This window comes from Lissotriton vulgaris, chromosome 3_1 (genome assembly GCF_964263255.1).
Source record: "Lissotriton vulgaris chromosome 3_1, aLisVul1.2, whole genome shotgun sequence".
NCBI classification, from domain to species: Eukaryota; Metazoa; Chordata; class Amphibia; order Caudata; family Salamandridae; genus Lissotriton; species Lissotriton vulgaris.
Window position 1 is genome coordinate 1,041,553,324 of NC_141689.1, and position 26,705 is coordinate 1,041,580,028.

The 26,705-nt window shown below is 44.3% G+C and overlaps 1 protein-coding gene across 1 annotated transcript in view; it reads right to left on the reverse strand.

Moving 5' to 3' along the window:
* Positions 1-26,705, reverse strand: part of FOCAD (focadhesin) — a 1,219,893-nt gene that overhangs the window by 1,003,118 nt on the left and 190,070 nt on the right. Inside the window, exon 6 of the mRNA XM_086961452.1 lies at positions 6,834-6,935. Coding sequence (XP_086817578.1) covers positions 6,834-6,935 — 102 coding nt within the window. The remainder of the gene's footprint in view (positions 1-6,833; positions 6,936-26,705) is intronic.

Here is a 26,705-nt window from a genome sequence, read left to right on the forward strand (position 1 = left end):
TGGTGAAGGGTTATGGTGAGGAGGGCACAGACTCCCGGATTCTACCCTTTTTTCCTGCACAAGGAAACTGGGGTCCAAGATGGCTCTGTTGTTGCGGAGCAGCCCCCCTCTCTCCTTGGTTCTGTTTGCTCTCCCCCATTGCATCTTCCTCTTTTCCACCTGTGGTTGACTGGTGAAGTTGTATTGCTCAGCGCGCTGTGGCGAAGTAGGCCCCCGGCGGCGGGGGGCTGAGTAGAGTTGGGACTACTGCTCACCGGAATGTGCTGGGTTATAGCCTACATGAGGGGGAATCAACCTATCTGACAGTGGATCAAGGACTACAGTGAGCGCCGAATGCTAGTAGGGGGCAAGGTGCAGGAGTACTTCAGCATTGCAGTATCGGACTTGTGTTTAACTGCTTTTTGGCTGGTAACTTCTGCCCCTGCGCTTCGGCCTCAAGGCTCTGGATAGGGCCAACCAAGGGATTGCTGGGTCGATTTGTTTCATGGGAGGGATGGGGGGTGGTAGTGGAAACTGTCTGACCAGGTTGGGGGTGGTCGGCTGTGGGTGGGGGAGGGGTTGTTTCAATCTGACCAGGTTGGGGATGGTCAACTGAGGAAATTGGGATGTTTTGTTGCCTGCTACAGCTATGTGTCTGGGATCTAATGTGCACGAAATCACCAAACAGATTGTGATAAGATGGCGGATACCGAGGTCCTAGGGTTGGACGGAAGCCCCAACCTTGTGAGAGTGTTGACATGGAACGTCAGAGGGTTGAACGATTATCGCAAGCTCAGGAAGGTAATGAGCTATTTACACAGACACCAAATTGATATTGCTCTCCTGCAAGAAACGCACCTTCCCCTCACGAGTAAAATGTTGACCGCAAGAGGCCTAGGGGGTAATTGTGCTGTAGCGGGTTTTACTACTCATTCCAGGGGGGTGGTTACGTGGGTCAATCCCAAATCGCAGCTGGCGTTGACACAGTTAGCCGCTGACCCGGAGGGTCGGTATCTTCTTGCACGTTTTACGGGTAAAGGACACGATTTAGTGGTTGTGAATGTTTATGGTCCCAATTACGACACTCCTGAGTTTTACTCCTCCCTAGCAGACATGTGCAGACAGTATGTTGGTTCAAGATTGTTGTGGGGGGGCGATTTCAATTTTGTGCTGAGTCCGGAACTGGATAGATCAGCTGGGACGGCCCGCTGCCCAGCGACATCTGCCGTTCTTGTGCAGACAGAACTGATTAAGCTGGACATGGTGGATATATGGCGACAGACACCCCGGGAAGGGAGGGTACACACATTACTCGGCCTACTATGATATACACACGAGGATTGGTTATTGGTTCGCATCTCACTCCCTCCTCAACTCAGTGAAGGGATGTGTAATACTGCCCCGCACTTTGTCGGACCACTCACCTTTACTGCTGCTCCTGGACGCTCCAGCTAGGAGAATTCCCCCATTCACCTGGAGGTTTCCCCCCTATTCATTGTTGGACGAGGTCTTCAGAGGGGAGTTAGCATAGGACATAGACACATTTTTTGACAACAATGTGGGGTCGGTGGACAGTTTTCAAACGGTGTGGGATACCTTTAAAGTGTACGTCCGGGGCATGACGATGGCTAAACATTCTGGGGTGCTTAAATCCATTCGGCAACGGCTGAGACACCTCGAGTCACAACTGTCTGACTTAGAACGACAACTTAGACACACACCGAATAACGACACTGAAGAACAGATCAAAAAAATGATTATAGAATTTAATGAGGAAGCGGATAGAGAGGTTCAACACATGGGGAAACATGCCACGGCACGCACCTATGGGGAGAGGGATCGTCCTGGATCACTGCTGGCTAGACTAATGCGCAACAACAGGCGGCCGCTAGTAGTTGAGGAATTGGTTACATCCAGGGGAGAGGTGGTCACGGAGGAAAACGACATTCTTGCAGAGTTCTAGGATTACTATGCTAGGCTCTATCAGTAAAGGTCTGGACAGCAGGAAGAGGAAATTGACGACTACCTCAGTTATATCAATATGCACTTCCTGGATAATTTCCAGAGGGAATTTGTAATGATGCCCATACAGAAAGACGAGATTCTCAAGGCGCTGGAGGGGATGAGACCAGGCAGTGCTCCAGGTGCAGATGGGCTTACGGTAGCCTTTTATAAGGCTTTCAAAGATAAGCTCATTCCGCACTTGATGCCTCTCTTTGATGATATTTGCCAACAGAGTAGTATGCCGAAGTCTATGAGGGAGGCACTTCTTATCACAATACCGAAACCGGGGAAGCCCCCCAATGAATGTGGATCGTACAGACCGCTCTCCCTAATAAATGTTGACGCCAAACTGTATGCGAAGGTCTTGGCCGCACGGCTTGCTATACTGGTCCCGGAGCTGGTTGCCCCGGAACAAGCTGGGTTTGTTCCTGCGAGGAACCTGACATATAATATCCGCACTGTGCTAGGCACCATACAACATGTGAAGCAAGACAATAAGGCGGTGGCTATATTTTTAGACATGGAGAAAGCCTTCGATTCTGTGGAATGGCCCTTCAAGTTAAGAGTCCTGAGGAAATACGGGTTGGGTGAACCTTTCTTACAGATGCTGGGGGCTTTATACTACAAACCCTCGGCTAGGCTGAAACTAGGGGACACGGTCACTGCCCCGATAGCGATAAGCAGAGGTACTAGACAGGGTTGCCCCCTTTCCCCTCTCTTGTATGCACTTGTGGCAGAACCTCTAGCGTGCGCGATCAGAGAATACCATGGGTTCGAGGGGATCAATTTCCCTACCTACAAGATTGGCATATCTACGTATGCGGATGATACCCTACTGTATGTTAAGGAACCAGAAGTAAATCTGGCATCTGTATTAAGGGAGGTGGTGAGATTCGGTGCACTATCTGGCCTACGGGTCAACTGGGACAAATCAGTAGCACTTCCTCTGACGCCGGTGACTCACCCGTTTGACTCGGAGTATCCGCTACAGTGGACCACGGATTCCATAAGATATCTGGGGATACGTTTGCACACTGATCCCGAGGTACTAGTACGCGAGAACTACGGAGTGGCATATAATAAACTTGTGGATATTTTATTAAAATACAAAAATATAAAATAATACACTTGTGGATGATGTGGAGGTGTGGTGCAGGCTACCTTTGTCCCTGATGGGAAGGATAGCGATAATGAAGATGGTGGTGCTGCCCAGGTTCCTCTTCCTGTTTACTAACATCCCAGTGGTACTGTCCAGAGCCTTCTTCCGGCAACTCACGCAGACACTTATCAGACTTGCGTGGGGAGGTAAACAACTCAGAGTCCAATGGCAGACATTAATGCTTCCCTATGAAATGGGAGGTCTGGGAGCAACGGACATGGAGCGTTATTACAGAATAGCACAGGCGGCACACCTTCACACATGAATCCATGGGAATCCCGATATTCCACATGTGAAGTTATAGCGTCTGTTCGCAGACCCTATCCCTCTACCAGCCACGATATGTCATCCCGTGGACCGCAGAACTGGGATATTGGACTCCATAACAACTACGAATCACGCATGGCATGAGTTGGTGCGTGCGCGAGACAGTGGAATACTGTATTCACCACTCATGCACGTAGAGTGGGCAATATGGCTTACCCCACTGACTGATAAAGAGGTGATTAAGGCACTACATGAACTAGGCATAGTCAGGATGGGGGATCTATTCCTTAATGGGACAGTGAAGACTCTCCAACAAGTACTTCAGTCTCAGACGGGGAAGACGCTGCTGCACAGCTTTCAATTCCACAGAGTACGTAGTGCACTGCAGGAACTGCTTGGACCAGAACTGGCCGAACCCCCAGAGGTGCTGGAACTCACTTATGTGATTAAAAACCCATCTTCCAGCAAACTGGTCACAAATCTTAAGAAGCTGGGGGACCAACACAAGAAACACCTGATCTCCAAAGCTAGACTTGCTTGGCAGAGTGACTTACAGATGACGATTTCTGATGAGATGTGGCATTATTGCTGTACCAACACCAGGAAGATATCACTCAATAGCTGACACAGACTGATTCATTTCAAATACTTGCAGCGTGTCTATTACACGCCGGAGAGGTTGCACAGGTACGGACTGAGGAGTTCAGCGGAATGCGAACGCTGCCATCTCCAGACGGCGGACTTCATCCACATGGCGTGGTCTTGCCCTGGGATCCATAGATTCTGGAAGGAGGTTTTCTCTGAACTAGGACTGATATTAGGTGTAGACATCCCGCCCTGTCCGGCCCTAGCTCTGCTGGGTTATTCCAAAACGCTACCAGTAGCCCTGAGGCGCCTGGCAGATATAGCCTTGCTGACCGCTAAACGCATAGTCGCTATATGCTGGATGAGGGGGCCAATACCGACCAAGAAACGGTGGGCGTCAGACTTGCTGTACTGCTGCACACAGTCGGAGACGTACAGTGAATTGCTACCTCCGAAAAATCGACCCAAGAATTTCTGGGGGTTATACAGGACCTATCTAAGCGCCAAAGACAGTGAAGATACTGAACCTGAACTAGAGAGGGAGGAGATGGGTGAGGTACAGGATGAGGATGTCGAGACCCAGGGGAGAGACGATTTGTACACTTAAACAGAACGAGGGATGGGAGTAATGGCCTAGTCATCCAGGACTTCCTCACACAACGGGCGGTCTAAACTGCTGTACGGATATGAGGCACATACAGTGGGAAGGTAGCGGGAGGGCAATCTGGGGATCCTCTTCCACACATTGGTACATACTAACTGAGGAGTGGAGGATGCGGGGTCAGTCACATGACGATCACAGGTAACACATAGACAGGTAGCAACAGTTGGGTAGGTAGGCACACATTTGGGCGGGTTGGATACTGTTGGGGTGGGAGGGGTAGGTTAGGGGGAAGGAGTTAAGTACAGTTACATAGAGAACACTATTTTCGGCCTATTGACCTGTGGGGTTCGGACGTAGTATGCCACCTTTCGCAGAGTGGTGAAATGCGGTTCTATGTTGTTGCATGCAGAACAGCGGCTACTTAATTGTTTGCTGAAGGAACTATGTATGCATGGTAATGCTTCTTTGCTGCCGCCAGGCCCCAGGGATGCTGGCATGAAGGCTGTGTGCCATATACCAAGAAATTGAGGATATGCTACTTTGAACTGCTGCCGGCCCCCGGGTTGTAGGCTATGTGAGCTGTGTGAAAACTGAATCTGCAATAAAGTACAAATTTAATAAATAAATAAAAAAAGAATGATGATGGATTCAACCCAGATCAGTGACTAGGGTGAGTGTTTGAAAAGTTTCAGCACTCCGTCCATCATCTCCTTGTGTTTGCTTTGCACTGCACTCTATGCCACAACACTCTACACCACTTTAAACCAATTCTCTACACCACTGTACTCTACGCGACTCGGAAACAATCTACCTTAAACCACTGCACTCTACTCTGCACCACTGCCCTCTATGCAACTGCACTCTACTTTGCACCACTATAGCTATGCCACTCTACTCTACACCAGTGCACTTTAAGCCACTCTACACCACTGCACTCTACGACACTCTACTCTGCAACACTACACTCTCCTCCACTGAACTCTCCGCCACTGCACTCTGCAGCACTCCATGCTACACCATTGCACTCTATGCCATTCCATGTCACTATACTCTTACTCTGCACCACTCTACATCACTCTACTCTGCACAGCCGCACTCTACGCAACTGTAGTCTACGCCACTGCACTCTATGCCACGCTAATCTGCACCACTCCACTCTGCACCACTCCACTCTGCTATGCACCACTGTAATCTTACCCACTACATTCTTATGATGCTGCAGTGTATGCCACTGAATACTATGCCGCTGTACTCTACGCCACTATACTCTTTAATGCTCTATGCCAATGCACTCTACACCTTCATGCACCCTACGCCACTCTACACAACTCTCCTCTATGCCAGTGCACTCTTCACCACTGCACTCTACGGCCCTATACTCTATTCTGCACCATTCTACTCTGCACCACTATGCAACTGCACTCTATGCCACTCTACTCTACACCATTGCATTCTACGTCATTGCGCTCTACTATGCAACAGTCTAATCTACGCCACTGCATTCTACAATGCTGCATTGTACGCAGCGGAATTCTATGCTGCTGCACTCTACTCCATTATATTCTGCAACACTCTACGCCTACGCACTCTACACCACTCTATGCACATTCACTCTATGCCACTCCAATACACAACATTCCACGTCTCGTCATCCCACTCTATGACAAACCACGCCACTCTCCTCTACGCCACTAACTTTCAGCCATGTGGTACAGCAGCCACGATCGTGCACAACGATGCTAAACCACATTGGCAAAGCCAACTCTTGAAGAGGTGAGACCTATTGACTTTGCCAATGCTTGTGCTTTGAGGAAACTCGAGTACAGGAACAATTTCAGCAAAGTGTCAAATAAAAGCCAAGATTTGTCAAAACAAAAGATCTACATTTAACTTCAAAGAGAATGCTGCTTTAGTACAATAATATGCGTGCACAGAAGCCTTGTAAAAAACAGACTGACTAAGTGCCTGGATCTGAAGGCAGGCAAACTTTATATACATGTTAAATTATACCTGCTTCTTACAGCTGAGCTCGTACAATCCATGTGAAAAGATAGATTTTGAATCAGTTTTCTTGATACTCGGCTCTTCAAACTACAATATTTGGCACCATCTTAAAAAATTCTATTAACTGGCCTGCATCAGCTAGGAAATTAACTATTGCCAACAGACTGCAAATTAATAGACACATATTAATACTCAAAAATAAGTGACACAATGTATTTGTTGTTTTTTTACCTCTCTTGATTTTGATGAAAAAAGACGGACATCTGCTGCTGAATAAATGGCCAACAATCGGGTCTGTTTTCCAGCACACTAATAAACGGGTGAGGAGGGTTCCTAGTAACAAAAATAAGAAAAAAAATCATATTTTAACGCTGCTCAACGAAAAGGCACTTCAAAGCCACATGGATAGATGCAAATGTTTATTTGCTATTCAGGAGACTACATCCAGCCTGTAGGAAGCTGGCTCTGTATATGATATTGCCACTAGGTGGTAATACCGTGCACAGAGTCCAGGGGTTTCCCAAAAGTGTACAGAGTTCAATGTAAAACCCAAAGTGCTCTATTAGTGGTAGTGTGGGTGAGCAGCCTTAGGCCTAATGCAGAGGGGTAAGACATTTATTGAACAACAGTGATCAGTAATGGACACACGACTCGAAGGAGATCCAGACAAATTTTAGAAAATTATATTTTGTATTATTTTATTAAGACCAAGAGCTTCTTAATAAGGTAAGTACGTTTTTAATAAAAAAATACTTGACACTTTGAAAAATCGACACATAAGATTTGTAGAACAGCTCAATATTATCCTATGGGAAAAACAGTTGTGCGGTTAATCAAATAAGTATGCAACTTCCAGTTCCAGTATTCAGGACCAAAGGTCAGCAGTGGGCAAGGAGTAGTTAAGTATCAACACTGCACCACCAGCAGCACAGGGGCGGCCGGGTGCAGAGGTCAAAATCGGAGTTCGGCCCACTGCGTTTCAATGGAGACTGGAGGTCCTTGGAGCCACGCTGCTTGCAGGTAAGTGGAAGGGTTATAGGAACTAAGCTTTGGGTGTTAGGACCAGCACTGGGGGAGACACCAAACATACACCACCAGTGGCCCAGGGGCTGCCGGATGCAAGGTGCTAACACAGCGTCAGGTGCCCAATGCAATCCTATGGAGTTTCTTCTTTTCGGAAACAGGCTGCAGGCATCAAACCAGAGGGTCCAGACGGAACACCAGCTACAGCACAGGTAATTTGAGATGTTGGGGGTCACAGGTGCAACTGCTGGTCGAGCTCACCAAAGCCCGGGGCTACGGATGTAGGGGTGCCTTTAGAACTCAGAAATCTTCTTACCGGGCCAGCCGCGGTGGGGGGACCCATCAGATTCACTCTGCGGGTGCTGTCATGGGGGTTAGGAGGTTGGCCAACACTGGATTCAGTGTCCTTGTCGCTGGGAAGACTTCACTGGGCAGTTGGGCCACTCAGACTCGGACCATCAGAGCGAGAGTGGGCAAGAGTCATGAATCCACCTGAATCTGAAGTCTTTGTTGTTTGTCTTCTGGACAGGTCCGCTGTCCACAGGAGATTGGAGTCTTTGTTGAAGGCAGCAGTCCTCACAGGGGATTTAGAGGTCGCTGGCTGAAAGACAGGTCAGAGAATCGTCGAAGCTGGTGACAGGTCAGTAAGGCTGGGACGAAGGCAGTCTTCTTCAGTCTTCTCTGGAGGGTCATCTTCTTTCTTCGTAGGTTATCGCAGATCTGGTTTCTAGGTATGTGGGAGCCACCTAAATACTAAATTTAGGAGGCGTTTTTAGGGGAGTAGTAGGTAGGGCAAATGGGCACCTTACTTGGGGTGACTACACCCTCTATTATGCCACCCATATGTGGAAGGGGCATAAACCTAGCCCTGATTGGAGGAGTCCCCACATCTTAAATATGGAGGGGACTGAAAGTTGTGCTCCACCTCACGTACCCCACCTTAGGGGTGGGGTTGTAGAGGAAGGCACACCGCCTAATCTTTTCAGTATTTTCCGCTGGTTTTCTCACCCAAAGTGGGTGCGTAAACCAGGAAGCTGCCATCTGCTGATAGCAGCAGAGGCTGGGGGTCGCATTACAAAGGCAGCAGGCCTTTAAAGCTTCCTTCTTCAAGCACTCGTCTATCCTGGGGGAAGAGGTGTGACACCTCTGCCCAGGATGTGCATTGTTTATAATCCCAGAGAGCAGGGTTCTATACCCAAGGGTCCAGAAATATGTCTGGTGGTGGCTGGCTGCCTACAACCGGTGAGAGACCACACCACGGATGGCAGGATTTCAGGGGGCACCTCTGATGTGCCCTCTGGGTACAGGGTACAATATATCCCACACTGGCATCAGTGGGGATTTATTGAAAGGAGTAGTTTTGTATCAAACACTCCTGTGTTCAGTGAAGTCATCATGGTGCTGTGGAACTTGAGTTGCCGAGTTTACAGCCCATATACTCTCTCTGGCTCCACTGGCACTTACAATATCAGGAAAAGGACCCCAATATTGCTGGGGCATATCTGCTCATGCAGATATGCCCCCATCTATGGTATAGTGCACCCTTACCTATGCCTTCAGGCAATGTCACCTGTCATGGCACCCAGCCAGGGTCTCATGGAACCTTCTTCAGCTCCCAGGCCCTAGGTAACCAGGGTACCATTTGCTAGGGACTTACAGGTGGTAGAAGTACCAATTGGGGATTTGTTTTTAGGGGAGCAGTGCTGGCACAGGGGACCTAGCTAGCAGGGACACTGTGCACTACATTCATACCATACCATCAAAACCAGGCAAAAAGTGGGAGGATAACCATACAAAAGAGGCACTTTCTCACACAGCCTTTCCAAAATGGTTCAACTTTCAATGGGTTTTCTGAATTACCCAACACTTTTCAGTCTCCCCTATTCTATGTAGGAGGTCAAGGAGGTTGTCTAAGGCAAGAATAATTAAAGACAAACGAAGATACCTTTTAACCAGAGAGAATTGTTTAGTATTGTTATTTGACTTCACAAACAGATGTTTAGGTACAAATGCCACACCAAGTCACACAAATTATCAAAAGACAACCCGCTCACTGAAAGATATGAACAAAAACAACTAATGTACACAATGACACTTGCCAGAGTAAGTTATACATTAAGGGAAGGCACAGACCCAAAGCAGCAGGGTTCCCAGATTGTGCCCTAACCCCTCCACACCCCATTCAACCAAAAATGCAACCCAGTGGTAACAGCACTACCATCTGACACAACAACCTCCACATTCACCACGCGAACACCCGGTTTCTCTTACCCAACAACCTTCCCTCTCTTACAACTTCAAGCCACAGCCAGACTAATCCTCCAATTCACCCCACCCACATCCCCCTCTTAAATAAACCACACCTCCTCAAAGCATCATCACACCTGGAAGACAGAGACTCAGCAACTAAAATGCTTGTTCTTCAATGCAAAGTCCATCAACGAAAAATGGTTCAAAAGGAGGGGAGTGGGCAGCTGATCACAATGGAAGACATTCTATGATCTTTCTCCTTCCAGACCTGCAGTTTCTGTGGCAGCACAGTCAATCCAGAGCCACTGTCGACCCCTGGAGGTGCCTCGTAGTAGTGGGGCACCAGGTGCATTGCACTGCCACCCACCTTGGATCCTGTGCGACGGCGCAGGCCTCAGGCAGTGGCTGTGGAGGATAGGGCCTTCTGCAGCAGAGTGGTGCAGCCTAAAAGTTCAGCGGCGTGCTGGGATCCCTGGCAGGTCCCGGCTGCAGCACGCTGCCCGGCTACGTCTGGCCTCTTGGCTAGGCCTGAGTTGCGGAGTTGGGAGGCGATGACTATGTCTGCGAGGGCTTCATTTCGCAAGCCCTACCACCCAGTTAGAGCAGCGGTGAGTGCGGGCTTTGCGCAAGATGGACTGGGTATAGTGCCGGACTGGCAGGAGGGTGGCACTCCCCTCCCCCCGAGTCCCACCTCCTGCTACTTGGATACCAATGTGTCACAGTAGGTACTGGTCCTTGAAAGAGAGCTGGACCTCTGAAGGTGCAAACGTACAAGCACAGCCGAACCGGATAAACTCTGACAACATTGGGTGATTCACTTGTAGCAAAATGTGTGGGGACTGGCACTTACCTCCTAGCTTATTGGCCCACCACTGAGAGGAGGACTCCTACCCAGAGCCAACAACCGGAGTAAACACGACTTGCACAATCCTGCACCGTAATGTACTGCTTAGCCTGCGGGTTCCGAGGGACATTGGGTGAACCACAAAGTCAGGATACATACGATTGGGGGAGACTGCAGTTGCGAGGAGGCCTCATATAGGCCCAACCACCCGTGAGCTGAAATAAGGGAGTATAGCACCCTGCATGATGTAGTCGGTCGAGCACTTCCTCTTTTTCTCTCCCCATATTGGGCAATGGGGAAGCCGCAGGTTTTGGAGATAAAGAGAGGATCCCCAGAATATAATGCAGACAGGATACCGGGGAAACATGAAACCTGAGCAGAAACAAAAAATAAATCTGCCTCTGATGGAGGTAAGCGGAATAGTTTGCTATAAGAGAGCAAATCACGGTGCAGTTCGAGCCTAAATTTTCAACATATTTTAAACAATAAACTGCCACATCCTTACTTTGATTTCAGATAATGTTTTACTATTCAAAACAAAATAAATCAAAATAGGTATCTACAGCTTATATGCGTACATTTTCAAAATTTATAAAACTATACAGTAATATATTACAAAAAGTTTTTAAAAATCCCTTTTCTGTCTCCACTCATTCTACTCAATCTCACCTACACAACTATCACACATACTGATGTGTTTTATCTAGGAACCCGAATCAATATTGCTATTTTATGCCCTTGTATGGCTATAATTAATAATATCCCTATAATGGCATAAGAATCAGATCCATATTTCAGTAAATCGCCCTTGCAGTCCAAGACACGGCAAAAGCTACTTCCTTGGATTCCTAGAAACCACACCGAGTTCTTTCGACACACCAAACCTCCAGCAACCTGGGAAATCCCCACTTGCTTTGTTTTGATTTGTGATAGAACTCCTGCAAGCACTGTAAGAATGGTCAGTTCTTAGTGACATCTTTATTGACGTCTTATGTCCAAATCTTACGTCAAACTCGGCACCTTTCAGGTATAAATATACCAACGTTGCCTTAAGCAAACACACGGTGGTGGTTTTGGAGCAGAGCAGCTAATCTACTTGCCGAGAGCCCAGCAGATGCGAAGAGCCCACGGACGCTGCCCCTCCTCTTTGACGCGCTGAGAAAGACGCTGTCTTTTCTCCTGCCGAGAAAATCCAGCTCCGGCGTTTCCAGCCTACCCTTGCGGGTGACTGGGATATCGAGTCCTGAGAGAGAGATACCAGACCTCCTATATTCTATTCCCAAGGTACAGTGCTGACTAAACCCTTAGAGAGAATTCTTGAATCAGATTATTGGCAAAACTTACTTAACTTAAACTGCTACTTACTTACTCCTTCCCACGTATTAGGCTTAGGTCAGGTACACCGGGGTAGGCGTATTTTAGAAGCACCAGTTGAGCACGTTAGCCAATGTATATATGTGTATATATATTTTATCCATTTTAAAGTGTCTTATGGCTAAGAAACCATATCCATGCTTTTACAGTATTATTTCATAATACTCCTTTTACTGTACGTACTTTACTTTATATTAAGTATTGCAATTGTGGCAATTCATTTCTCTTGCATGAGAAGGAAGACTGCTCAATAAATAATACTTTTTATTGAAAACACCCGTCTCTCTTCTCTGCACTATGGTGAAACTAAGAACGCACATCTGACTCAGTGAAATAGCTGTCTATTGTTTTCACACGACTCTAGAGATTTACTCTTATTCTGAGGGAGCAAAGTTGTCATGTTTATGCGGTTGTCGGAAGCTGAATCCCTTCTTGTCTGAGCCAGGGAAGCTGATCCCTTCCTATTCATTCAAGAAAGTTTCCAGTGACCTCTGAGCTAGCTGGCGCAAACCTAAATTAAGTCTAACATAGTCAGTAGAGACCTAGAAGACCTCAGTCCTACGTCTACACTGCTGTTTATGTTATTCCAATGCGCAGGGCCTACAGGGAAAATAGGAACTACACTATATTACCACATACAGACTAATACCACTAAAATAACATAAAATATAAATGGACAGATTTTCGTTAACACAACAGGACTGAACACAATGCTAAAATTATCAATCTCATATAACTCTCTTTGTTTAGAGAGTTTCAGTAAAGCTTGGTACATTTAAAAACTTTTAAATCACTCTTTTGATGTACAACATAGATCTAGTCAAAAGCACTGAGTCTTGTACATTGATTTTTTATTAAATGAAATTTAAACATCATACAATATTATGATCCTAATATTCCTGGTCAGTCATGCGCGTTTCGATAAAGGCCAAAAAGATGATCAATCCTTCCTCAGGACGCTCAAATGTAATATTTCATAACTAGATGTGGGGTAGAAAAATTAAGGGGCAGGGAAGAAATGGAATTGCAGGTCCCGACAAGGATCCTATGGATCAAAAACATATACGTAGAGTTCACGAGAATATAAATGATGGCTCAGTCCATGACTAGTTAACTAAATGTACATGTTTAGAAAGTAGGAGAGAGTGCTTAATTCGCCAAACAGACAAGAAAAGTTTAGAGACCAATAGACATGTGTGGTAGTTGGAATGTTTATGATTTAGCTGTGATGTGGTAGAACAGCATCACAGCGAAGATTCCAAGAATGGTCAGTATTTTCTGTATTGCTGAAGGTTGTGGACGTTTATTGTACCTCTCAATAAACTACATTTAAAAAGCTGAACTTGATTACTACAAAATTTGGCGGCAATTTTGTCCTGCGCAGAGGGCAGGAGACACTCCAACCTTCACCTCTGGAACGCCGCTATTGACTGAATTAGCGCTATTGAAGGATTTTCCTTGGTTTCATCCTTCATCATGTTTCATCAAACTGTGAGTTAGTTCCTTGAATTGGAATGCCAGCGCTCCTGTATTTTGCTTATTTTCCTTATTTTAACTGAAATTTGGGGGAGTACGTTAGCCTTACTTGCGGACACTATGTTTACATTGTGCAAACGTGTGTCCTCGTGACTACAAGGATGACCTAGCGGCCTCGTAACCTAGAAGCTGCTGAAGTTTGTATCATGGAGCTGCATTTTTTCCACTACGGCGATTACTTAGCAACGAGTTTCTTCGCAACCTAGCAACCACAAGCTTGTCTCGTCGGCCGCCTTCCCCCTGCGCGCTACTGGTTTCTTTTCTCATAACTTAGCAACTCGAGCTTGTTTTGTGGGCTGCATTCCGCCCTTCCGCACTGCATGTTTCTTTTCTCGGCCTCCCTATCTATCAGTTCATCTTTGATGGCTGCATGTATTAGGGCTACGGCGATCAACTGCAACTAGATTGTTTAGTTGCTCTATTGCTCTCTTGCTGTGGGAATAAAAGTAACAAAATAAACTTGAAATGAAGAAGAGTCGCACCTCAGTTTTTGCTGGTACTGTGTTCTCAGATTTGAACAATTAAAGGAGATTGAAGAAGGACTTACGACTTCCTTTTTCTACATAGAAACAGACACATTACAAATGTAGGAACTGAGATTTAAAGTGTTCTACGAGAGCTGGAATTTATTGATTATTTTAATTATTTTAATTGATTGTTTTATTTAATTATTTTAATTGATTATTTTGATTAATTATTTTGGATTGTTGTTTCAGCTTGTTGAATTAGATTGTTGTGTTGGTCTGTCTTAGCTTGTTAATTAAACTTTATTGCAGGTATGTCTGAGCAAAGTATGTCAGCACCTCCTAGTTTTCTGCCTATTCCAGGTGAACCATCAATTCCATGGAAGCCGTGGAAGAATATTTTTTTTAACTTATTTATTGGCTATTGGAGGGGATAAATATGGCCCTTTGGGGGAGACAAGCTATACTCCTGCATCATCTTGGCGTAGAAGGAAGGAGAACCTATGATGATTTGCCTGAAATATCATTAGGCATGGGAAATTGTCAACCAATGAATCTTTATGATATGTCGTTACAGATGTTAGAGAAACATTTTACTGCTAAGGTGAATGTAGCTTTTGAAAGACAAATTCTTTGGCAGAGTACAAAACCAGGACGGGAATATAATGAGATATGTAGCTTCTTTGCGGGGCTCGGCAGACACGTGTGAATTCCCAGGTTTATTAGACACTTTATTGAGGGACCTGATTGTGAGACGTACAAACAATAAAAAAGTGAAGGAAAAATTACTCTCAATGGATCCTAGTTTGGAGGAAGCTATCCAAATTGCCCGAAGTATGGCAAACACTTCGGTATGGATGAAAGAAATAGACAAAGGAAAAGGAACAAGTGCTAATGCAGTAGTAACAATGGGAAAATAAATACCTGCTGAAGTGGAGGAAGTTAAAAGAGAAGTTTTCAAGAAGCCATTCAATAAAAGTAGTGTATACGTGCCTTTGAAGGTTGATGACCCATAATTTGTTATAGGTGTGGGTCTCCTGGACATGTAAGTTCTAGTTTTGCATGTGGAGCAAGAAATGCTACCTTTAGATCTTGTGGTAAAAGGGGGCATTTAGTGAAAGCCTGCAGATCGATCGGTAGAACACAAACTACCAGCGTCAAGGAAGTTGAGGACAAAAGTGAGGAGATATTCTTGGCTATAGATGGTACAGAATTGGTTTAATCTCGAGCTATTGAGTCTGTAGAGAAATCGAATCTTGAAGTAGTTGTGCCATCTGTTTTGAATATACATGACAATAATTTAAATATACAGAATGAAAGAACTGAGAAACTAGAAAAGCAAATTGTGAGAAAACTTTAGATAAAGGAAGAGTCAAGCTGTTGGCGGACTCAGGTGGCCTATTTACCTCAATTTCCAAGGAAACTTTCAAAAGAACTTGGGTGGACAGATCAAGGATTTGTTACAAGCAGATGTGAAAGCAGTCTGATATGGTGGAACCAAAATAACATTTTGGGGATGCAATGAATGAACATCATCCAACATCAGTGATGTTCATTGAAGGGCTTATGCGACACATGAAGGTTCAGATCTTTTGGGATGGCAACAACAAAAGGATTTGAACATTATACTTAATCCTAATGCTGCAGAAATGGTTATGGTTGTTGAACCGGTAATTGAACATATATCGAGAAAACATCATGTGAAATAAGAGTGCGGAAAAGCGTTCATAGGAAAATATTCACTTGTATTTTCTGATGATTTAGGAGTATTAAAAGGATTTTCTCATCAAATAATCCTCAAGAAAAATGCTAAACATGTTGTACATAAGGTTACAACCATACCTTACATGATGAGGTAACCACTTCAAAATGAACTAGACAAGTTATTGAAGGCCAATGACATAGAACCTATAGAGTCATCAGAATGGTTGTCTCCCATAGTGGTTGCCCCCAAGGATGGTAATAAAACTTGTTTGTGCATCGATGTAAGGGATCTTAACAAGAACATATGGGTGGATAAACAACTGTTGCCAAATATTGGGGAAATGTAAAGCATGATGGGGTGGAACTGTCTTTAGTGTTTTGGATATGTCTTCAGCATATCATCAAGTAAATTTACACCCAGACTCACATCCTTTGACTTCTTTCGTAACACCATTAGGAGCATTTCGAAACCTCTTGGTTTGGCATTAGCCTCTGCTGTATTTCAATGAATTATGCAAAACATTTTTAAGGGGGATGGAAAGGGTGTTATGTCATCATGGTTGTGGGTAGATCATTTGAAGAACATGATGAATTAATGGTGGAAGTTTTGCATAGAATTGCTAGCGATGGATTAACTATCAAAAAAGAGAAATGTCAATTGAGACTGAGGGCAGTCAATTATTTGGGTCATCGAATATCTGTTGAGGGTATTAGACCTAAAGGCAGATTTGTAAAGGCTATAGAAGATGCCACCTGCCCTATTAACAAAGTCATTCTTAGGGCTTGCAGAATATCGCTCGAAATTTGTACCAAATTTTGCGGAGGTGGTAGAACCAATGAGACTTCTTCTTAAGAAAGGTAGTGTGTTCGAATGGAATGAACATGTGAAAATGCGCTTGCTTGTGTGAAAAGACTTCTCTCCTTTTCTCCATCTCTTGGACATTTTGAATTCAATAAAAATCCACATTAGTTACAGATGCAAGTAATGTTGGGCCTGGGGAGGTCCTGATAAAAAGGTCTGAGGAAGGTGGGAGAATTATAGGTTTTGCTTCATGTAGGTTACAAGGTGCCAAGAGATCTTATTCTGCCATAGAAAAGTTGGCCTTAACTTGTTGTTGAGGAATGGCACATTTTAGATATTACTTGTGGGGTTTGCCTTTAGTTTTGAAAAAACTGATTACAATCCCCTTATTCATATTTTAAAAGGTGGTCGTGGTCTAGATGGAAGTGTAACTCCTCGTATTTCAAGGTGGCTTTTATCTGTTTTGGACTACAACTTTGTGGTAGAGTATGTCCGTGGTAATAAGAATGTTATTTCTGATTGCCTGTCTAGGATGCCAGTAGAGGGTGATTCATGTATGCGGATAATGGAAGGCCAAGTGGTTAATGTTGATGGTGAGTTTGCAATTGGACAAGAAGAATGGAAGGAAGCAGTACAGAATGATAAGGAGTGTAAGGACTGATAGAACTCATTATTGATTGTTGGAAGAATTCTAGTAATTTGATGAAGTGGTTAAGCAATATTTGATGGTGAGAGATGAGCTTAGTGTGCAAGGAGATAACATTTTAAGAAGGGATTGTATAATTCCTCCTGGTTTGTTGAGATCGAGACTGTTAAAGATTGTTAATGAGGGACATTTGGGGAGGAGTTTAACAAAGAGGAGGTTGCGGCAATCTTTGGGGTGCCCAGGAATGGACAGAGATGTGGAGAATTTAGTACAGGATTACCATGCATGCTGTAATAGCGATAAGGTAAAAGTGGTTAGGGAACTTCTTTGAGATGTGTGGATTTGCCTGTGAGGCCGTGGGATAAATTGGCATTGGATGTATTGGGTCCTATCGACAAATTGGGCAGCAGTCATTGTTTTTTGGTTCTGTTGGTGGATTACCATAGCAAGTGGTTTACATGCAAATCAATGGGACAAGTCACCACTGGAAATGCTATAAAATTTCTAGAGGAAGTTTTTCTTGAAGAAGGTGTACCTAGAGTTCTTGTGACTGATAACGGTGTTCAGTTAGTTTCTTCAGAAATGGGAGATTTTCTTTCTGCACTTGGAATCAAACATGATAAAGTGGCTTTACTCCGTCCTCAGGCTAATAGACTTGTTGAGTTGGTGAATTGAATTGTAATGGAAAGTATTCAACTCTCACTGACAAATGGGTTGTCATGGAAGTAGGAGCTACGGAAGATGATGTGGGCTCACAGAGTGACGCCTCATTCTGTCACTGGTGTTTCTCCTTTTATAGCATTAAAAGGAACAGCCCTAGCTACTAAGGAATCTCCGATTTGGCTTCATGAAAAGAATCAAGTGTGGGTTGATCGAGAAGAAATGAGGTCAAGGGTTTTTGATTGTCAGTGGCTTAACAAAATTAATTTGGACAATCGTAAAAAGGTGAAAGATTTGGACATTGTTAGTGGTGATTGGGTAGTTGTGAGAAAAGCTGATTTTGTGAGGAAGGGTGAGAGTAAATTTTCACAGCCCCATAAAGTCATTCTTGTCATGGGGTCAGTAGCTCAGTTGGACGACGGCAAGAAATTGAGTATTGGCCATATGTGTAAAATATCCCATTCTAGTAGGGTTTAATGCAATTGTTGTGCATTTCATTCAAGAAGTGTATAATGCAATTGCTGTATTATTCTTGTTATTGTATATTTCTGTATGAATTTTTATTGCCTTATATTAAGCTTTCTCTGTACTAATTTGATATGCTGTGTTGTTCTCTGTATGTTAACTTTCTTTCTCTTCCTTTAGGATAATATAGGGGGGGAGATGTGTGGTAGCTGGAATGTTTATGATGTACCTGTGATGCGGTAGAACAGCATCACAGCGAAGATTCCAAGAATGGTCAGTTTTTTCTGTATTTCTGAAGGTTGTGGACGTTTATTGTACCTCTCAATAAACTACATTTAAAAATCTGAACTTGAGTTTTATCCGGATTACTACAACGTGCTTAATAGAGTCTATATGAAATACATCGATAGAACCCATGTAGGCCCTGGTGTAGTGCTCAGATTAGTTGACTGTGAGAGATAGGCACTTAATGAATCGTCTTATAGTGTGCTGCCCAGATCGACAACCCACAAATCGAGAACAGGAGGTCCTGGTGGCCATCCAAGTGAAGAACTAAAGATTCAGATATTGGGAAAGAAAAGAAAAAAACATAAAAGATAGAGTTCCTAATACTCGTGCCTCTACTCGTATAAGGAGTATCAGTAGAAGGAGACACAGATATTATAGCTGTTGCCCATATAAAATGGGCCGCCAATGACTGTCCTGTCAATGACCAAAGCGATAGAATAGACATGAATAAACAAAGACAACAGTCCCGCTCAGCCGCACAAAAAGCTGAGTATACAACAGCCGTCATTCTCGGCCCTACCTCAGGAGAGAGTACTATATCTTGGTCCGTACATCTCAAATCTGATAGAGGTTGAATGGCCATAATCCATAGGTGTTTTAAATCTCCAAGCAAAAAGGATAAAAATGAATCTACTAACCAGAAATGGTACCAGTTATATCATTGTCAAAAAGAGAGCAGGAAACGAGAATCAAGATTGCCTCATCTGCATGTGAGCAATAAGAAACAAACAAACGTATTGTCGTTTACCAGAAAGTCCTGTAGATGACTAGATTGTCCAAGGTACGAATTACGTGTGTAAGAATAGGGGCAGTACATATTTAAGTTGCTCAATTGAAGAAATAGTAATTCTATTGCAATTGCATTTATATAGCGCTTACTACCCCTGATGGGGCGTCAAAGCGCTTTTTCGGCGAGTAGTACGCTACTCCGGATCACAAAGGATTAGTGATGAATTAGTATAGTGAAATATGAAAGTGATGGATATGTGTCAGTTATTTGGATTAAGAAGGATAGTGGAGGGATAGAAGAGGGAAAAAGGTTTGCATTTATATAGTGCTTGCTACCCTTGATGGGATCTTGAAGTGCTTTTTCGGTGAGTAGCAGGCTACTTCGGAACCCATAAAGTATTAGTGGTGAATTAGCATAGTGGAAATATGAAAGTAATTTGAGTGGTGGATATGCAAGTCAGTTATTTTGATTTAGAAAGGATAGAGAAGGGAAAAAGGTTTGCATTTATATAGTGCTTACTACCCTTGATGGGGTCTTGAAGCGCTTTTTCAGTGAGTAGCAAGCTACTATGAAACCCATACAGACTTAGTGGTGAATTAGTATAGTGAAATATGAAAGTAATTTGAGTTGTGGTATGTTAGTCAGTTATTTGGATTGAGAAGGATAGCGAAGGGGTACAAGAGGTAAAAAGGTTTGCATTTATATAGCGCTTGCTACCCCTGATGAGGTGTTTAAGAGCTTTAGCTGTGAAATATGAAATTAATTTGAGCGGTGGACATGTTAGTCTGTTATTTGGATTGAAAAGGATAGTGGAGGGATAGAATAAGCAAGAATTGTTTTTTAAAAATTGGTTTTTATTGTTTGTTTTGAAGTTCGTAGGAGGAGGCTTGGGATGAGTAAAAGGGAAATTGTGGGGGATCGAAGTATGTTTCTCACCTTCTTGTACCTTGAGATGTATATCCAAGAATGTAATGTCTTGGGTACTCATTGTAACTGTGAACCTTAAATTATACGTATTTTGATTCAATTTCCTCACGGATTTGCATGCCTTTTCTTCAGACCAGCACCATAAAATAAACAAATCATCAAAATAACTGGTCCAAATTAAAATATTGTCAAGGAAGTCCTGATTCTACCTCTGCCCAGGCCACCTGCTTCTCCCACCAGCTCAACGCCAAATTGGCGAAGCAGGTGCCCATGGCCGTCCCCATCTTTAGAGGATAAAAGGTGCCATTATGCACAAGCATTATGTTACTTACCATGAAGGGCCCAAAGTTGGGGCGTCCGGAACAGTCTCTCTATGCTGACCATGGCCCAAAGGCAGTGGTGGCCCAGAAGCCTTGGGTTTATTGAGAACAGGTTTGGTGGGCAAAGTGTTTTTTTCACTCACGGCCGCCTGTCCCACTGGAATTTCTTCAGACTGTAGGTCTATCTGGAGCTCAGAGTCTGATTGATGATTGATGAATGGAGAGGGCTTCTACCTCCTCCGCTGCTGATGCTTCCATCTCCTCTTGATCGGTACCTTCTCTGAAGCTATCTGGGGTGTACTCAATGTTTTGTCCCTACATGCCCTTCATCGAGCCTGATTCAAATGAAATGATCGACAGCCGTCACAATCTTCCTCCTTCTGCTCCAGTGAAAGGCACAAGTTGCAGAGTTCATGCAGGTCGGTGTGCGGATACTTGGCGTGGCAACAGGGACAGAATTAAAACAGAGTCCATTCCATCAGCGGTAGACTCGACGACAGAGTGGAAGACGAAAGAAGTGGCTAGGCCGGAAGGCCGCAGACAACTTCTTCTGGATCGAAGGAGTTTTCTCACTTTTACTTTACATATGGGAATATAGGAACACATACAAAACAAACTCCAAATTCATGATTGATACCCATGTATAAGCTCACTGCATTTATACTGATAATTGTGAAGGTGTCTGACCACACAATATTCTCAATTCTTGTCTGAAAGTCTCCACTGTCCTTGCAATAAGCTAGAAGGGTTACTACGAAAGGCGAGAGAAAGGAGTCAATATAAATCGCCGTATTCTCCAGAAAGTTGTTATTTGAGGAGACCATAAGCCTGCCTGGTGGCTGTGTTAAGCTCTTATGCACCGTAGGTAGTACATAAAAGGCAGGAACCTTAGGGTAATCAGATCTTTTAAAAAAACAAATTCATCTGGATCCAAAATACCCAGGTTTCTCCACTTGATCAGATTCTCTTGGTATCTATGCACTGAAGACTTATAAATCTCAGTAGTGCTAACCTCATAGCATTCCTCTTGTGACAGTTGTCTCATAATTTCACCTTCATACATGGGAGAGTATCCATGATTACTTCGCTACCCCCTTTATCAGAATTTTGTATTAGTATTGAGGTGTCACTTTTTTAAAGGTTTCCAACGCTGTAAAATAGATAGTCGCCTATATGAGCTTTGTTATCCCCCATGGATATTAATTCCTGAATTACCATCTCATGAAAAACATCTATGTTATCAATTGGTAATACAGGGATAACACGAGATGGTGGTTTAAAGCCACTCCCACTTGGGGTATCAATACCTAATGTATTTAGCATACTTTCCTTCCATATTGACAATAGTTATCATCTCTTTCTCTTAATAACAATTCCTGAGCAAGTAAACCCTCAGCCTCCCCAAATTTTTTTATTTATTTTTTAACTCTTTATTCGCAACTGCACGGTCGTAAATACAGCATATCATTTACACTTATTACGCAGTACAGTCATTTTCTCGTTTTCTCCCCAACCAAACATGTCGGCTATTTGTAGTTACATCATGGTATATATCATATGTAAAAGAAAACAGGAGTACATAATTCCATACCCTTTCCAACATGCTTTTCTATAGGAGCGCTTGCATGAGCACCATTATGCAGTTCAGCATATTATTATCAAGCCCAGTAACCAACAAAACAAAGGATCAACCTCCCCAAATGTGTTGACCACAATCAGAATGACTAACAGACTCTGCATGCAAGGGTTTCTTTGCCATTTTGTGTATTTTGCTCAATTTACATTTTTCTTATAAACAGATACAATTCAATTCATGCTTGAGCATAGTTGAAACCTGTATGTGGACAGAAAGGCAAACCTAACTCCAACAATGAAACTTGCTCCTCACTCTACTCTCGTATCGATACATTCAAAACTGTCAACTTAGAATTCGGTTCTTCTTCCTCTGGCGTGTCGCTCTCTCATTTTGCACCTGGCCTGCCGCTGGACCCTCTTCTCCACCCAAATCTTTGTTGGCACCTCCTCCGAGCCCTTTACCTCTTACAGGTGGGCATTCCTGCTTGGCTTTCGGTTTCTCTGCTTGTTCCAAAATGCAGTGCTCGTCGTGAAATACCTGAAAGTCCTGCCCTCCATGTGGTCTCACTCACATGCTCATTATCAGTACTTAATTGGAGCTGGATTCGCCGGAAGCACCATGCCTTCTTTGCATTTCCTCATGATGCATCTCTTTTCTAAAGATGTCATAATTCCTGGCGAAAGTAAGTATACAGCCTTCGGATGATCACGTCTGTCACGCTGAAATGTTGGTTGTTTTTTAGCTTTCAACTCATTTTCATACTTGGCAAGTCTCTCATTCATTTTGATTTGCATTTCCTTTAAGGCATTCTTTTCTAGCGTGCTTCCCGCTACTGTTTTTATTTCTTTGAGTTAACTATGTATGCGTATAAGATCGAATTCAACGTATTTGAAGAGGATTTCCATCATTCCCATAAAGGGCTAGGTAGTGGAATTAGCCTATTCTTCGAGGAGGCCAGGGTGTGGGGTTTCATATGTAGGGACAATAAATATGCGCAGACTGCACAGGACACAACAAACCTTCACGTAACGAATGAGTGAGGTCAGCCCCCACCGCTTACTCATTTCTTTCTTAGCAAGCTTTTCGATATTAAACATTTTTTTTTCAAGGTTGCTGTGCCAGAAGTACGTTTCATGACATGTTGCTGTCTCCAGTGACTTCGATGTCATCAAAGATCTGTTTAGCTGCTTCTCACAGGATCACTGTCTGTGAAATCCATGCTTTCCGATTGGTTTCAATAACGTCTACTCGCTCCTCTTCGCTTACCAGCACAATCAGTTTGCTGGCCGGGGACACTGCCGAACTAGCCTCAATTTTACAATTGGCACCAGAAGAAACCATGATAGTATCCGATCCGTTCTTTCCGACAATCAATCTTGCGGGTGCCCAGTATCTGACTGATGGTGGCTACAACGGCGAGAAACGCTTAATCTGCAAGCAGTTACATCCACTTTTGTGCCGGTGCACCGCGGCTGTCCAGGTACCAGCCTACAAATCCTCTAAGCTTCGGTCAAACGACCAGAAAGTCAGCAGGCACTCCAGGAAGCGAGATAAAATTAATTTATTTACCAAACTTTTTTTTGTTTCAAACAAGTTTGATTGCATATTCTGGAACTTACACAGCCTTTTTGCCACAACCCTGAGGCCGGCGGCATATGTGTTTCAGAGCATTTTACACAGCTATATTGATCAACAACCCAACGGGCAGGCAGCGCTATCGTTCGAATTTACTATTCCTGTCAGCATGTGTTACCTGCAATAAAGTCAACAGCACTTTCACATATTTACAATTTGAAATTAACCTCCATTCCCCCCCCCCGCCCCCCCCCCCCACACCTCCATCCAAGCAATACTACATACCTTCTTGGGCTGTATCTTCCAATGTACCATTCCGATCTGCACATTTATGCTACGATTAACCAGCCCATTGCTGTGTCATACACGTCATGTACCTTTGAAGCCTTGATCCCGTTCTTCAACACTATTCATCACAGCGGTAAATACTCCATGTCCCGCCCCACGCATATTGTTCTAATTACAAATCTCCTCCACCCGACCTCAGCCAACTCGTGAATGGCTCCCAGATGTCAGAGGGACGGGATCTGCTTGGCATTCATTCCCAGAAATTGGAAAACTGATCTCTGCAATAAGTGACTGCTTTCATCCATCCTGCTACCGTGGGAGGCACAGGTTTTTTCCAATGTATGGCTACCTGCCGTTTTGCCAGCAAAAGTAACATGGCCGTGAGCTTACGATTCTCCTTCAGGATGTCCTTTACATATCCTAGCAGCGCCACCTTTGGCGTTTCTGGTATCACGCCATTTATTATATGCCCTACGTGTTTACGTATGTCAGCCCAGTATGTTGCTATAGGTCCACAGGCCCATGCGAGGTCAGCAGAGGTCCACACCTCCAGCACCTTGCATCTAAATGTAGTCCCATGCGATGTAGCTCCAGTGGCGTGCGGTAGAGTCTATGTAAAAAATTAAAGTGGATTAATCGTAGACTGTAGTTTGGCGATAACTGTTCCATCTGAGAGCAGCAGAAGTGCCATTGTTCTTCCGTTATGGTTAGGTCAGCCTCCCTTTCCCAAGCCTCTCTGGAGGTTGTACTAGTAACTGGGTGATCTCTCTGTGTCATGCTATATATATGTGTGATCAATTTGCAGGGGGATGGATTACTTAAGACATTCTCCAGGGCTGATAGCGGTTCAGCAGAGAACCCAGCAAATCTGCCCTTGCATGCTGATCTGAGTTGATAGTACAGCAGCATATCTGAGGCAATAGGCGCCTGTGTGCCACACATATGTACCATAGTCAAGAATTTCCCGTTTGGGAAAAGATCGCCCCCTGTCTCTAGGTTGTGCGCTTTAGCTCTCAACTTAATGGCCTTGTCCATTAAGGGCCCAATCAGTGGGTTATCTCCTATAGGTATAAACGGTGCATACATTACTTCTTGGTGCCCTCTCTTAGCTATGCCCCTCCATGCCCATCTCATCGTCTCCACCGTATCTATTTCTTCATGGGGTCGTTTATATGGTGCTTATACAGCCGTTTTCAGTGGTAAAGGTGTAACCTTATCTATTTCTATCGCCACATGGGGCTGAAATGGCGTGGGGTGATGCCAATAGTGCAGATAATGTGTCTGTGCGCTGTAGGCATATAATTCAAAATCTGGGGCGCCTAGCCCTCCTTGTGTAAATGGTAGCGTCAGTACCCTACATGGGCAGCCCTGCCTTGTCCCTCTTGTGATAACAAAGGGATCAGATACGTGTCCATTAACTCTGACTCGTGCTGCCGGGTTTGTATATAATATTTGAATTTGCCTAATGAATATGGGGCTTAGGCCCATACGGGTCAGTAAAGTAAAGAGGAATTACCACTCTAGCGAGTCAAACGCTTTTGTGGCGTCCAACAATGCCGCCACAGCTTGCACATGAGGGGCTAAGTAATGTACTGTAATGTAGTGTGCCAAAGAGTGTTCTCATATTATGCGCCCTGGTATAAAGCCTGATTGGTCTGGCAGCGCAATCTGGGACAACATAGGTTGTAGTCTATTTGCTATTAATTTGGCATATATTTTGGCGTCCAAATTTATCAGTGACAATGGACGATACGAATCCGGATTAGTTGGGTCCTTGCCTGGTTTCAATATAGTAATGATTGTAGTCTCGCAAAGCGTCGGGGGGAGTCTACCAGTGTCCATCGCTTCGAGAAAAACCTGCAACAGTCTGGGAGCCACTATCTCAGCATATTCTTTGAAAAAGGCCACCGTCAGGCCATCCACCCCTGGGGCGGGTCAGCCGGCATGCTGTTTATTACTTGCTGTATATCTTCTGTCGTTATTGGCAGCTCCATGTATTCCCTGGCGCCGTCATTAAACCATGGCAGAGCCACGTCATCTAGATAATCATCTATGTCAGCCTGGGTCTGTGTGTGAGGTGTACAATTGCCCATATTACCACGCCATTTCACTTAAATATCTGGTGGTGCTCTCACCATGCCCCCATCCGCCGAACGCAATTCAGTTATGCACTCTGATCCTCTGGGCATGAGTAGCAGTCCCGCTAATGTTTTCCCCGGTCTGTCACTTTCTCCATAACATCTAGCTGGTGTGTACTTAGAGAGATACTTCGTTTCCCTTTCTGCCTCCTCTTGAAATTCCGTCAGCTTGGTCCGTATCTGTGCTACAGTGTCAGGGGCTGGGTCTGCACGCTGTGAATTCTCTAGGTCCCCTATCTCCCGTTCTAATCTCTGTAAGGTGTTGCGAATGTCCTTTAACACTCCAGATTTAAGCAACATGCAATAACCCCTTATTACTACTTTAAATGCCTCCCACAAAGTCCCCCGGTGAGTCTACCGTGCCCTCATTAAGCTTGAAGTATTCCACAACCTTTTCCCTCAGCTCCTCGCGAAAGACCAAGTCTAACAAAGCGGTTGATGGAAATCTCCAAGTGAAAGGCTGGACATATGCATGAAGGGCAGTCAATCGCAC